This window comes from Oryctolagus cuniculus, chromosome 7 (assembly GCF_051225735.1).
Source record: "Oryctolagus cuniculus isolate XC-2025 breed Fujian yellow rabbit chromosome 7, ASM5122573v1, whole genome shotgun sequence".
NCBI lineage: Eukaryota > Metazoa > Chordata > Mammalia > Lagomorpha > Leporidae > Oryctolagus > Oryctolagus cuniculus.
Window position 1 is genome coordinate 145,007,193 of NC_142873.1, and position 14,456 is coordinate 145,021,648.

Consider the following 14,456-nt stretch of genomic DNA (forward strand, 5'->3'; position numbering starts at 1 on the left):
CCTTATCCCACAGCGCCGTCGGACTGCTTCTCTCCAGCAGCCTCCACTCTCCGTTCCTCTGGATCACAGCACCGCATCCTCCGCAGACAGCCCCCCCATGCCAGCTCCCCGGGGCGGGGGGGGGGGGGTTCTGAGGCGGCTCTGGACCAGCTCCACTGTTGCCACCTCTGGGACCTCGGGCAAAGCATCTTCTCTGTGCGCTCACTGCTTTGTGGGCACAAGGGCAGGCAGGGTAGCACCTACCTTACAGGCCAGTCGTGCACCTTTCTTTCAAGGCTCTGCACACAGTAGGCCCGCAGTAACTGCTGACAGTTTCCACAGCACCTGCTTCCCTCCTGTCTCCCCAAGGTAAATGTTAAGCTCTGTGGGACTGGAGCCAGCCTTGAAATGTTCCTCCCCATCCTGCGGTGGCTGTCCTTGGGAACCCTACCTCACCTCCCCGCCCCCAGCCACTCAGAGGGGAGGGAAGAGCTCTGAAGTGAGGGGACACCTCCGGCCGGTCCTGGTGACGTCGCAGGTGTGGATGCCACAGCACCGCAGAGTCCAGGATGAGCTGGCAGATGCCAGGGCAGCCCTCCGGCCAGCAGGTACAGCTTGTCCACTCGGGCCCCTGTAGGCTGTGCAAACAGCCCACAGGAGTCAGAGGCCAAATTCTCTGCTGGCTCAATGGAAGAGACACACAGGCAAGGCCGGGAAAGACTTCAGCAAGGAAGCCACTTTTCAATTTTTAAAAAAGACTTATTTATTAGAAATTGAGTTAGAGAGAAGGGGAGCGAGACTGATCCACTGATTCACTCTCCAGATGGCTGCAACAGCCAGAGCTGGACCAGGGCGAACCTGGGAGCGTCATCCGGGTCTCCTACATGGGTGCAGGGGCCCAAGGACTCGGGCCGTCTTCCACTGCTTTCCCAGGTCATTAGCAGGGAGCTGGATCGGAAGTGGAATGGCCAGGGCATGAAACTGGAGCCTATATGGGATGCCAGCATTGCAGGCAGCGGCTTTACCCACAACGCTGGCCCCAAGAAAGACGCTTTTAAGCTGGGCCTGGGGAAGGCGGCCAGGATTTCAACAGGCAAGTGAGTAGGCTGTGCAGAGGACGCCATGGGGGTGGGACAGGGCTCACACGGCCAGGGCTGCTCAGCCCCTACCCCAATCCTGCTGCCAAGTTCTTCCCTGTTAACAGGGAGTGCGGGAGGGGCTCCAACACTCGCCTCAAGGACAAGGCTCTGAGACAGTGAATGTGGAATGGCGGGAACCCCTGAGCCCAGGCACAGGAGCAGGATACCCACCTGCCTGTCCCAGGCATGCCTGCTGGCAACCAGACCCCACTCCCCTGCCACTGCCCTAGCCAGGGGGCAGAGGTATCAGGACACAGGAAGCGAAGGGGTGAGTGGCCACAGAGGGGAACAATGACAGGGCAGCATCCGGAGTCACAGGTCTTTATTGTCCTGCTCAGGAGCCCCTCACAAAGGGACCCATGGAGTGGGGGGAGGTGGGCAGCACAGGGCCCTTTGACAACTTGAGCAAACAGCCCCTCCTGCTGACAGCACACCCATGTTTTGGATTTAAGGGATGCCACCCCTGTAGGACGTCCACAGCTGGGCCTTTCTACAGAGGGCCACTCCGCACAAGCCAGCTCTGCCTCACCCCACCAGCCAGGCCCCAAAACCGAGTGCTGGGAGGTCCCAGCAGAGGGGACAAGGAGGCTGCTGGCAGGTGGGGCCCAAACTACCCTAAGGGCAGCTGCTGGCAGGCACTGAAGGAGGGCCCAGCCAGCCCCTAGGACCACTGCTGGGGCCCAGGCGGCTAAGGCTCCAGGGCAGCTTAGATTCTCAGTGGGCCCCACCCTACCACGGAGCTAACAGCGGGGGAAGGCTCTTAACCCAGCTGCCATCTCTGCACTGCCTTGAACTTGGGGCCAAATGTCCTTCCCTCCTGGCACTGGGCTGACCCAGCAGGCAGTGGTGAGAGGGAGCTCTACCGGGCAGCTGCAGCTTTTCTAACAGACGAACCAAGAGGGTGCTACAGGGGTGGGGTCATGAGTCCGGGTGTGGGCACAGGGAGCTTGTGACGGCTGGTGAGTGGCAGGGCAAGCGGACACCCAACCCTGTCTCACGCTCACCCTCAGCCCTTCCATTCCACCCAGCCCAGACCCATGGGTCCGAAACAGCAGGCCAACCCTGCCTGTGGGGACGAGGAGAATCTGGAACCAAAAAGGGTAGCAGCTGCCTTCTTGAGGGTCTGGTGGGCTCAGGGCCTCTGGCAGCCATCACCGCAGGTTCAAGGCCAGGCTGAAGGTGAGGACGATGCCCAGGAGAAGCAGGAAGGGCAGCCAGGTCTTTACGAAGGCTCCGACGCTGACAGGGTGAGGATAGCACGGGTGGGCACAGCCAGGTGAGCAGGTGTGTGGCTCATAAAACCATCCTCCCGGACCTCAACAGCGCTGCCGCCCCCGAGGACGCCCCTGGAATCCCTTGGCCCCAGGTTTGGTCAATCAAGAGACAGGACCCAGACACGTCTCCCCCACAGAGGGGCCGTGCCAGGTGCCGACACCTCACTGGCTGGGCAGGAGAGACGAGCTCAGCTCCCTGGCCTCAGTGGCTCTGTCCCTAATCACCTGTCTCCAGGAAGAGGCCTCCAGCAAGAGAACCAGGAGCTGCAGAGTGTGGGGGCCACGAGCGTCCTCAGTCCACGGCCCTCACCACGGGGGCCACCAAGGTGGGGGTGAGGACAAGAGCTGCTGCCAGAGGGCATGGCTGGGCTCGACCCTGGCGCTGCCTCAGTCTCCGTGAACACAGTTCTGTTCTCAGGGGACCTCTAAAAGCCTTCCCGCTAGTCCCCTTTTCAGAAGCTTAATGACAAGCTTAATGACAGGTAGGAGGACAGCCTGGAGGGACAGCCAGGCCAGCTCTCAGGCTCCCGAGTCGGGGCCCTGCTGGGGCACGGGCTGCTCCCCCAAGTTCTCGGAGCTCCCTCTTCACCTGTGAACTGGGACAAATACCTTCAACCCCACAAGCATCAGACAGCAGCTTCAAGGTCTGCCTGGGTTACCACTGGGTCCACCTGCCCGGAACCTCACCTCTGACAGGCCACCACGTCCTCCCATGGGGACCTACTTCTTCCCTTTGCCTGAGTAGACTCTGAGGAGCTGGAATCCTTGTCCCACCTGCCCAAGGACAGCTGCAGCGTGCAGAGGCCTCAGTGGAAGCAAGGAGCAGAGCTGGGCCTGGGACCCCCACGTGGAGGTGGACTTTAGCACAGCCACGTCCCTCTCCAGGGCACTCAGCTCAGCATTCTAGAACCTTCGTGGCTCCAACAGGCATCCGCTCTGCCCCTGCTGACTGCCGCAGGGGTTCCTTGGGGAGCAGCCCAGAGGGCCTCGTGGACAGCGTGCAAAGGGCTGCTTACCTGACGTACTTCCCATAGAGCAGGCAGAAGAAGCAGAGCGTCACCATGTTCCAGCTGGTGCTGTTGTTGTAGCGCATCAGGTTCAGGGCCAGCGCCACGTGGGAGTGGCAGTTGTCACAGCAGAGGTTGTGCTGCGGGCAGGAAAGGCTGGGTCAGGACAGCTGCAGCGGAACCTCCCTCCCCGGCCCTGCCTCAGGAGAGCTGGCCCCTACCATGCGGTGCTTGTACTCCTCCGAGGCGTCGTGCACGGCCGTGTCCCACGCGTTGGGCCCGCTGGCGTAGACCTGAGCGGGGTCCAACTTCCAGTACCTGAGGAGAGAGGGACTCTGGGCGCTGGCTCAGCTCTAATGTTCTGAGTTCTCTCTCTGCCTGGTCCAGAGCTGGCTGCCAAGGCCGTGGGGTGAGCCTGACCCAGGGCAGCTAACTCCAACCCCCCAGGAGGTGCGCAGTGCCATGGCAGACCTTGGGGGATGGCACTCACTTGGTCACGCGGTGCTACCGCCTGTCTCTGGCCCCCTAAGGTCAATCCTATTTTTTTTTTAATTTTTATTTATTTTTATTTTTTTGACAGGCAGAGTTAGAGAGAAAGACAGAAAGGTCTTCCTTCTGTTGGTTCACCCCCCAAATGGCCACCACGGCCGGCGATGCGCTGATCCAAAGCCAGGAGCCAGGCGCCTCTTCCTGGTCTCCCATTAGGGTGCAGGGCCCAAGCACCTGGGCCATGCTCCATTGCCCTCCCGGGCCACATCAGAGAGCTGGACTGGAAGAGGAGCAACCGGGACAGAATCCGGTGCCCCAACTGGGACTAGAACCCGGTGTGCCGGCACCACAGGCGGAGGATTAGCCTAGTGAGCCGCAGCGCCGGCCTAAGGTCAATCCTAACCCCCAAGGTGATGGCATTACAGGGATTGGTGGCGGCTTTGGGGGTGATTAGGTCATGGGTGAAGCCTCAAATGAGCAGGATTAGTGCCCCGAGGGAAAGGCCGGAGAGCGCCTCGGCCCCTTCCGCTGTGTGAGGCAATGAGAGAGGGCACGGGGGCCCTGGCCGGACGCGCGATCCACTACTGCCTCGCCCCAGACTTCGCGGCCTCCTCAAGTGTGGTTTCTAAGACACCAGCCTACGACGCTCTGTGACGGCAGCCTGAGCCGACCAAGGTGAGGCGTGAGGCAGCTTCCTGAGTCGTCAGCCAGGCAGACGGGGAGGTGTGTGCTCTGGGCAGAAAGGACACTATGCACTCGGTGAGAGGTGAGACCCTGCCACGTGTCCCAGAGTCTCCTGCTGGAGTGTTCAGGAGAGGTGGCAGGAGGCAGGGGAGGCACAGTGGGAGAGACGCCAGGGCAGCTGACTGCTGGTCCCCAGGTCGGGCGAGAACTGGTGCTGCAGGCAATGCTACGCCCCCGTGGGCCCTTGCCCGGGAGCACTGGGAGGTCAGTGCGCCCTGGCTGCTGGGCGGGGAGGGGCTGCTCAGGGCTCCTGCCTGGAGAAGGACTTCCTTAAAAATGTCTTTGAAAAGCAGGCTGGGGGCTGGCACTGTGGCGTAGCAGGTAAAGCCACCTCCTGCAGTGCCGGCACCCCATACGGGCGCCGGTTCTAGTCCCAGCTGTTCCTCTTCCAACCCAGCTCTCTGCTATGGCCTGGGAAAGCAGAAGATGGCCCAAGCGCTTGGCCACCAGCACCCATGTGGGAGACCTGGAAGAAGCTCCTGACTGCTGGGGCCACTTGGGGAGTGAACCACTGGAGGGAAGACCTCTCTATCTCTCTGCATCTGCTTCTCTGTAATTCTGCCTTTCAAATAAATAAACTAAATAAATCTTAAAAAAAATAAAAAAGGCAGCCTAGCTGCTCGCTCCTGGCCAGAGACCCGTGGCCCACGTTTCCAGCAGCTGAGGAAGACAGAACAGGGCTGGGAGCCGTGCTGCAAGCTGGTTCTGCCACGAGGGTCACCACCTCCTCCTCAGCCCCGACGCCCTGGTGCACCCTTGGGCGAGAATACTGACGGCTGATGCACTGTCACCAGGCCCGCAGCTGAGATGAGTCCCGCAGGCTGAAAAAAACGAGGTCCCCAACTAAAGCAGCGCTACCCCCCGTCCCCCCCCCCCCCCCGACGCCTGACTGCCTCCCTGAACGCTTTCAGTGCCCCCTCCCGGCGGCAGGAGTGAGTCTGGGCTTCGGAGGGCCAGGCGTGGGTGTGAACGCCAGACCCAGTCTCTTCCCGTTCCTCACCCCTACCTGGGGTCGAAAGCATGACCTGCAGAGCTGAGGCAAGGCCTGGATGGGCCGCAGGCAAAGGCCTGAGCCAGGACTGGCACAGCAGGTGCCAGCACAGGGCTGCTCTGCTGGGGCGCACCTGGCCCTCCCTCCCGACCACACGCCTTCCTCAGGGTGTTGGCCCTGGTGTACCCCAGCAGGCCTGGTCTGCCCCAGGCAGGAGGAAGCCAGCCTTGGGGCCCGTCACACAGCCTTGGGGCTCGTCACTTACTTGGCAGGCTTTCCAAAGGCCATGTTGTCTTCCTGTTAAGAGACAAGAGCAGAGGTCAGCACATCCAGGTGGATGACAAACCTGGGTCAGTGGCTGAAGCGGAGGGACATGGATGGCAGTATGCCTGGCGCGGGCGGGAGCGAGGCCTGGGCCTGCTCGGGGCTGCCATGGCATCCGAAGAGCCGATCGGGGCTCCTCTGAGGGCAGAAGTGCACAGGGCACTGCACTGGAGGCTGCAGCCTGGGGCTCCTGTCGCCTCCACCTCGCCCTCTGTCTGGCACCCAGGGACTTCTCTTGCCCTTCTCTTGTTTTTCCTGGTATTCTGGTCACTCTTCTCTGACACTTAGTCACGGGCAGATGGTTCCTTTCAGTGGCCCACATGGAGCCAATCTCTGCGGGTGGGAGCCTCTGAGCACGCCAGGGGCTGCTGGGCCTCCAGAGGCTTCTTGTGGGGGCAACTCGGCAGCCAAGTCCCAGACTCCCCCCGCATAAGACCTGGGGATTGGGGGGTTATGCACAGTTGGACTGAGGGTCAGAATCAGGGAGACCCTGCACACAGAGCTGGTCCAAGAGGAATTACTCCCTCCCACACCCCCAAAAAAACAGGTAGTGAAAACAGTGCGTGTGAAAGCGTTTTCAAGTGCCAAGTGACAGACTTCTGCTGTGTTGAGACGATCGTGACACCTATTAATATAAACCCATGGGTGCCTCCTCTCCTTCATTCCAGCCTGACACCTGGAAACAGGCAAGTGGTGCATGCTCATCAGAAGCTAGCCGGGGAGGGGGGGGGGGAGGCCTGGTCCATCCCAGGGGAACAGGGCACCCCCTCTTCTCTGCGGCCATCCCCAGGGAACCATGTCAGCTTCCACTGCCGCCCGCGGTGACTCCCACCTTCTGAAGGTCCAGAGATGTGCTTCCTGGATGGTCTGACTCTCCATTCTTGCCTCTAACCCCTACCCATGTCTCCGTACCCCGGGGGGGGGCAAGGGCTAGGGCAGTTACTTAAGAATCCTTCTGGCCACAGTGCCCTCCCGGCCTGTCCTGGAGGCGAGAGAAGGGGGAGAGGGTCACACGCTGGGGAGGGCCACGGGGCGGGGGGCTGGGGCTCTGTGTTGTCTGCATTCTCCTGGATCGGGGAAGACAGGAAGACAGGAAGCCTCCCTCACTAGCCCCGGACCCCTCCAGAGGGGCTGAAGGGGACTCACTGAGACGAAGTAGGGGCCAGCAAAGTCCCGGATGACTCCTGTGGAGGTGCAGATGCCCATGTGGCCAATGATGGGGAAAAACCACCTGCAGGGAAGGACAAGGAAGGGACGGGTCAGGTCTTCAGCCAGCCAGACACTGGAGACGTCCCAGAGGAAGTACGCGAACACACGCTGTGGGTGAGTGTCTGCTGCAGGCGTCCCCAGCGGCGGCTGCCCATGACTGTCGAAGGGGACAGCAATGTGAAGAGCCCCCGACTCCACCCAGGATAGCCGGAGCTGACAGGACAACACTGAACGGACGGGGGAATGAGAGCACCCAGTCCTCACCTCTGGGAAGAGAACCAGCAGATGCGAGACCTGTTTCTTTCTCCTCACTCTGCCTTTCAAATTAAAAAAAGTGGGAAACATTTGCCAAAACTAATTGAATTGTATTTTTTTTTAAGAGTGAACTTTTTTTTTTTTTTTTTTGGAAGAGTTACAGAGAGCAAGAGATAGAGAGAGAAAGAGGTCTTCCATCCACTGGTTCACTCCCCAATTGCGGCAATCATCAGAGCTGTGCTGATCTGAAGCCAGGAGCCAGGAGCTTCTTCTGGGTTTCCCATGTGGGTGTAGGAGCCCAAGACTTGGCCCATCCTCCACTTCTTTCCCAGGAGCATTAGCAGGGAGTGGGACTGGAAGTGGAGCAGCCGGGAATCAAACCAGTGCCCACAGGGATGCTGGCACTGCAGGCTGGGACTTTAATCTTCTGCACCACGGCACCGGCCCCTGAACTGTACTCTTAACGTGTACATCTTATTGAATGCAAATGATGTTTTAATAGAGATGATTAAAAAATAACTAGAAATAATTCATAGGTCTAACAGTAAAATGGGTAAGTAAACTGTAGTACTCATATATGAAGTAACACATAACAACAAGTGAAATCTGTGCTACATACAACAGACTCTCAGAGCCGTGAGGCTGAGTGAGAGAAAGCTTACTCAAATACTACATAATGTAGCATTTCATCTACACAAAGTTCCAGCGGAGATAAAACTAGGGGTGGGCACTGTGACAGGGCAGGCAAAGCTGCTGCTGGGATCCTGTTTCCCATATCAGAGCATCATTTTGAGTCCCAGCTGCTCAGTTTCCATCCAGCTTCTTGCTAATGCATCCTGGGAAGGCAGTGGATGGTGGCTCAAGTACTTGGGTTCCTGCCACCCACACAGGTGACTCAGATAGAGTTCCTGGCTCCCAGGAACTACAGTGGCCTGGTCTGGCCCTGGCTGTTGTGGTCATTTGGTCAGTAAACAGAGGATCTCTCTCTGACTCTCCTCTGTCAGTCTGCCTTTCAAATGAATAAATCTTAAAAAAAAGAGAAAAGAAAAGGCAAAACTAACCTATAGCTAGAGATCAAAAGCGAAGTTGTCGGGGCCGGAGCCGTGGCGCAGCTGGTAAAGCCACCATCTGTGCTGCCAGGATCCCACATAGGTGCTGGTTCGAGTCCTGGCTGCTCCTCTTTCAATCCAGCTCTCTGCTATGGCCTGGGAAAGCAGTGGAAGACGGCCCAGGGACTTGGGCCCCTGGACCCACATGGAAGACCAGGGAGAAGTTCCTGGCTCCTGGCTTCAAGCTTGGCCCTGCTTCAGCCATTGTAGCCATCTGGGGAGTGAACCAGTGGATGGAAGACCTCTCTCTCTCTCTAACTCTACTTTTCAAATAAATAAATAAATGAAATCTTAAAAAGAGAGAGAGAGATTGTCCTTGGAGAGCTGGCTGAGGGTGTACAAGGGGTCCACTGGGTCCTGGAAATGAGCTCGCCACCTGTCCACATACTAGTTACACGATGTGCACAGAGCTGCACACTGACAATTTGTGCACCTTACGCTATACCTTACATGGGGCCGGCACTGTGGCACAGCAGGTTAAGCAAGCCGACAGTGCTGGCATCCCATATGGGCACTGGTTTGAGTCCTGGCTGCTCTACTTCCAATCCAGCTCCCTGCTTATGTACCTGGGAAAGCAGTGGAGGATTGGCCAAGTCCTTGGGCCCCTGTACCTCATGTGGGAAACCTGGAGGAAGCTCCTGTCTACTGGGTTCAGCCTGGCACAGCCCTGGCCATTGCAGCCATTTAGGGAGTGAATCAGCGGGAGGATCTCTCTTGGTCTCTCCCTCTCTCTCTGTAACCTTGCCTTTCAAATAAAACAAATCTTAAAAAAAAAAAAAGTTATTGGGGCCGGTGCTGTGGTGTAGCAGGAAAAGCCGCTGCCTGCAGTGTTGGCATCCCATATGGGCACCGGTTCGAGTCCTGGCTGCTCCACTTCCAATCCAGCTCTCTGCTATGGCCTGGGAAAGCAGCAGAAGATGGCCCAAGTCCATGGGCCTCTGAACCCACATAGGAGACCTGGAAGAAGCTCCTGGCTCCTGGCTTTGGATTGGCAAAGCTCTGGCCATTGTGGCCAACTGAGGAGTGAACCAATGGATGGAAGACCTTTCTCTCTCTGTGTAACTTTCAAATAAAATAAATATTTTAAGTTATATTTCATTAAGAAAGTTTAAGGGCCGACATTGTGGCATAGTAAGTAAAGCCACCACTTGGGACACTGGCATCCCATAATGGGAGCCAGTTCATCCCCGGCTTCTTCACTTCCAATCCAGCTCCCTGCTAATGGCCTGAGAAAAGCAGCAGATGGAAGACCTCTCTGTCTCTCCCTTTCTCTGTAACTCTGACTTACTTTCAAAATAAATAAACACATCTTTAAAAAAAAATTCAGAGGTTTCACAAGGAAGTGAAGAAACAGTATGTGCAAGAGTAGAGATCAGAACAAAAGCACAGTACATTCCAGGAACTAAAAGGTCATTGTTTTTAGCAGCCATGGGCATTAAAGAACAACCCCCCAATCTCAGATGGACCCCATTATGCAATACATAGGAACCTCAGATCTGTCTGTAGCCCGAGAACCATGGCCCTGACAGGGCTGGGTGCTAGAGAGCCCGGCCCAGCTGGGGAAGGTCTCCCCGGGCCACGGTCCTGGTGTCAAGGACACCCAAACATGAGCACAAAGCAGCCAGGGAGGTGGTGCGCTCAGGGAAGCTGGTATATGGCACCAGGTAGAGTCAGTAGACTTCACAGAAAGCGACTTTTAACTTTGACCTGTGAAAGCACAGGGTATCAATAAGCAGCCAACAGAACCCCAGAGCAGTAAGGGGGTTGCCTGTCTCTGGAGGATGGGATGGGGAGAAGTGTGGCGGGCAGGAGGGGAGAGGTGTGGCGGGCAGGAGGGAAGCCGGCTCAGAGGCTGCTGCTGCAGCCAGGCAGATGGTGGTGGTCCTGACCACAGCCCTGCTGGTGGGTGGGCGAGAAGCCACGGTTTCAAAGACCTCGAATGGGAAGACTGGGCAGGCTCATATAACCGACAGGCTCGAGGTCTTCCGGGCCTGGAGTTTGCACATCTGACAGGACGGTGGCACTAGAACCAGCACCCAGCAGAGTCAGCATCCAGTCCTGCAGTTTTTATTCGTAGCAGAGGCTATTATCTGGCTTTCCATGCAGTTATCCACATCTCTGGTAGGGGTGGGGTCCCCCCGCCCCAACCACGACAGAGGGCACCTTGCACCACGTCCGTTCCTAGCACTGCACCACGTCCTCAAAAGCGACCTCACCTGTTTCTCGCTCCCTCTTGCTGGAGGGGGAGTCCCTGCGAGGGGCACGGCCCTCTGATGGGGGCGTGGTACCTTACCCATCTGCTCTTTTGACCTCCTGAGCAAAGATCTGAATAGAAATGGGCACAAGCTGCTTCTGGCTCAAGTGACTGGCAACAGAAGGGCCTTCACATCATGTTGCTACCAGTTCTCTGCGGAGCAGAGGCCCACGCCACACATGGCATTTTTGAGAATGGGGAATGGCCAAAGAGACCTCAGGATAGCAAGACAGGTTTTAGCAGGAGCATCCCTCCCAATCACCTTCACAATGACATTTCGTTTTCTTCCTAACACAGGTCACTCTGAGCTCTCTCTTTAGAGCTTGTGCTTAAAATCTACTCCTCTCCTCCTGACTCAAACGCTACGAGTGCCAGCACCATATCTGCTTCCTGCGCCACGGGATCTTCTTATCATCTCATCCAGAACTCTCTGGGCACATGGGAGTCTTAGCAAATGTGTTAAACACGCGCTGAATGAATTAACACACTTTCATAAATATTTTTAGAGGACCCAGACTTGGATGCTCTTAACCAAGTGCAAATGCATGTGAAAACACAAAACAATTCAATTACTTTAACACAATAAAAAGATTAAAGTCATTTTAGGACCAGCAACATATAAAGCCTAAAAAACCTGCCTGCACCCTTCTCCACACCACCATCTGGCTGTTTTTGATGGGGGAGCAAATCCGCCCCACCAGCTGAGCGAGGTAAGATGCGGTGGGAAAAGAGTAGGTTACCGGCAGGAGAGTCGGGCATGCCTTCGCTACAGGAATGTGAACCTGACCAGCACGCTGAATGCTGCAAGAAGTTCAGCCGAAAACAGTCTGTAAATGCGGCTGTGAAGTCAGAGAAAATGGGTGTCAGAGCTTCACAAACTGTCCAGCAGCTGAGGAGTGGCTGTCACCAGCTGTCAAGGCTGGGGCAGGAGGGCACATCACCTCCCCCCACCCAGGGGCTTCTTGCTGAAAGGCTGCAAGAAGTACCCCCTGCGGGCCGGCGGGCCAGTGCTGCGGCGCAGTGGGTAAAGCCACCGCCTGCAGTGCTGGCATCCCATATGGGTTCCGGTTCGAGTCCTGGCTGCTCCGCTTCCAACTCTGCTCTTTGTTATGGTCTGAGAAAGCAGTGGAAGATGGCCCAAGTGCCTGGGCCCCTGCATCCACATGGGAGACCAGGAAGAAGCACCTGGCTTCAGATCGGTCCAGTTTCGGCTGTTGCTGCCATTTGGGGAGTGAACCAGTGGATGGAAAACTTTTCTCTCTCTTTCTCTCTGTAACTCTGCCTTTCAAATAAATACCTTAAAAAAGAAAAAGAGGAACCCCCACACATGACACAGCCTGATGCACAGAAAGAACCCTGGTATGGAGGCGGAACCCCTCGGACCTAAGCCCCCTTTGCAGTTGAGATGCTGTGTGGGACAAGGGGTTGGACTCCCAGATGCCCGGAGGCGGCGTGGCCCCAACCAAACCCACCCTTGTTTTCAGGTCCAGCAGGATGTGTGCATCTTCTCAATGAATGAATAAGCCAGTGAATGAATGAAGATCCCTCCTCCTCCCCTGTACGCCCGCAGCTGCTGAGCCTCCCAGCCACCCGACCTTTCCCGCCAGCCTGCAATCGTGCAGCAGCCAGCGGAAACCGGCACCGCGCGAGCGGCGAGTTCTGGTGGCCGGACGAGGTGTGCGGGCCGGACCCCTGCCAAGGGCTTGCTGTGGGTCTGAGGGAAGCCCGGGCCCACCCGAGGACGCCGCGCTAGCCTCGCCTTTCCCCGGACCTTCCTGGTCCCCGGGCGGACGCCGGAGGAGACTCACGTGAGCACCGGGATGGGCGTCCACACGACGCAGTAAGGGAAGCGGCTCCGCTCCACGTCCATGGCGACGCCGCCGGAGCCCTGGTACTGCTTCATGTCCGTCTCGGCCGCCGTCGGAACCTCCACTTCCGCCATCCCGGGCGGGGGTGGCGGCGGCGGCGACAGGAGCGGAGAACTCCCTTCCGCTTCCGCCATGCTGTGCGCGTCCCGCCCCGGCCCGCCCCTGCCCCGGCGACGCTCGGCCCCGTGGCGTCACTTCCTGGAGGTGGGGTCCGCCCGCTTGGCCTTCCCCCCGGGAATTGGAGCCGCGTCTGTCTGGGCCCGGCCAGCCTCTCCCGGTCCCTCGGTACCAGCCCAGTCCCGCGTCTTTGCGCTGCGGCCAAGCGGATGCCCTCAGGCTGCTCGCAGTCTGGCGCCGAAGACCCGCCAAGAACGCTGGGGTTCAGTGCGTCGAGGGCTCCTAGGAGCTGTGGTACCGGGTTTATGTACTGAGCACCTCTTAGATGCCAAGCACTGGCCATACGTTGTTTCTGACCCCCACGAGCTGATTAGACGTGCGAGTGTAGGCATTAGCCTGCGACAGGTGGGCTGAAGGCTCAGGAGGCGAAGCCAGCGGCCAGGGCTGAACCCCAAGTCTTTCCATTTGCCTTGCTCCTTTCATTCCTGGCCTCACGAGGCAGTGGTAGCATGAGGGCAGATGAGTGTGTGTGTGTGTGTGTGTGTGTGTGTGTGAGAGAGAGAGAGAGAGAGAGAGAGAGACTCTTACTGGAAGACGCAGGAGCTGAGTCTTGATGTTTGCCGGTTGGGGCGTGCCCGACAGTGCCTGGCTAGAGCAAATCACAAACCTTAGATGCGAGTCCCATCCCTTCCTTGTACAAACGGGAAAGCTGAGCTCAGGGAAGTTCATTGTCACAGCCATACTCATAAAGAAGCCGTGTGCAGACCTTTTTGGGTCTTTTAAGGGATACCAAAACAGCCCAAGGCCATCTTCCGGCCCTGGGGAGGGGAGTGGGGCCGGCAGGAAGGCGGCTGCTGCTTCAGGTCAGGCCACAGGAGGGTGTGGACGCGACCCCCCAGGAGGTAGGAGCTGTGCCTTCCTTCCCTTGGGTCACCCCTCCTCCACCAAGGCAGGTCTGGGGAAGACCTGTTGTCCTGCTTTAACCTGCGCCTTTGGGATGTGTGTCTGCTATGGAAATTTAAGCTCCCGAATTCAGTAGCTAGCACAGTTCTGCAGGGTGGACTCCCAGTAGATGTTGATTGAGGTATCAAACAAAAATGGATTTTTAAATAAAGACCTTTCAGATACCACAGCTGAAATGAACTTGACCCACTCCCAACTCCCCGAGCATGTCTGTAGCCCTCCTGTGACCCCACGCTGTGTGCAGGCCTTGACGGGCATTGGCCAGCACGGAGCACAGGCTCTGGCACCGATTGGCCCTGCAGTCTAAGATTGACGAGCGGGTAGATTACATATTCTTTTGTAAGATTTATTTATTTATTTGAAAGGCAGTTACAGACGAAAAGAGGCTGGTTCACTCCCCAAATGGCCACAACGGCTGGAGCTAGGTTGATCAGGAGTAGGAGCTTCCTCCGGGTCTCCATGTGGGTACAGGTGTCCACACACTTGGACCATCTTCCACCGCTTTCCCAGGCCACAGGCTGGATCGGAAGTGGAGCAGCCGGGACACTAACCGGCACCCATATGGGATGCCGGCACTGCAGGTGGAGGCTCAGCCCACTACGCCACAGCACCAGCCCCACGTCATTACTTGATTGTTGCCGCAGTTGGTCTAGTCTCTTCTGGACCACAGTCCCTGGGGAGGGTCTGTGCTCGAGACATCCCTCTGCTTTCACTTCCGCCGTATTCCAGCACAG

At 57.6% G+C, this 14,456-nt stretch overlaps 1 protein-coding gene across 4 annotated transcripts; it reads right to left on the reverse strand.

Moving 5' to 3' along the window:
* Nucleotides 1-1,423: 1,423 nt before the first annotated feature.
* TMEM222 (transmembrane protein 222) lies at nucleotides 1,424-12,830 on the reverse strand. Of its 4 annotated transcripts, XM_089301244.1 has the most exons (7): nucleotides 12,583-12,811; nucleotides 7,094-7,178; nucleotides 6,780-6,929; nucleotides 5,889-5,920; nucleotides 3,621-3,717; nucleotides 3,409-3,539; nucleotides 1,424-2,357 (listed from the first exon to the last, which is right to left on the reverse strand). In XM_089301244.1, exons 4-7 carry the CDS (start codon nucleotides 5,909-5,911, stop codon nucleotides 2,270-2,272), a joined length of 339 nt encoding a protein of 112 aa, XP_089157370.1. In that variant the 5' UTR covers nucleotides 5,912-5,920; nucleotides 6,780-6,929; nucleotides 7,094-7,178; nucleotides 12,583-12,811; the 3' UTR covers nucleotides 1,424-2,269. The 4 variants fall into 4 exon arrangements, with proteins under 4 accessions (XP_089157370.1, XP_002716139.1, XP_051712757.1 ...); XM_002716093.6 differs by lacking the exon at nucleotides 6,780-6,929 and having other exon boundaries at nucleotides 12,583-12,830; XM_051856797.3 differs by lacking the exons at nucleotides 5,889-5,920; nucleotides 6,780-6,929; nucleotides 7,094-7,178 and having other exon boundaries at nucleotides 12,583-12,818.
* Nucleotides 12,831-14,456: the final 1,626 nt, after the last annotated feature.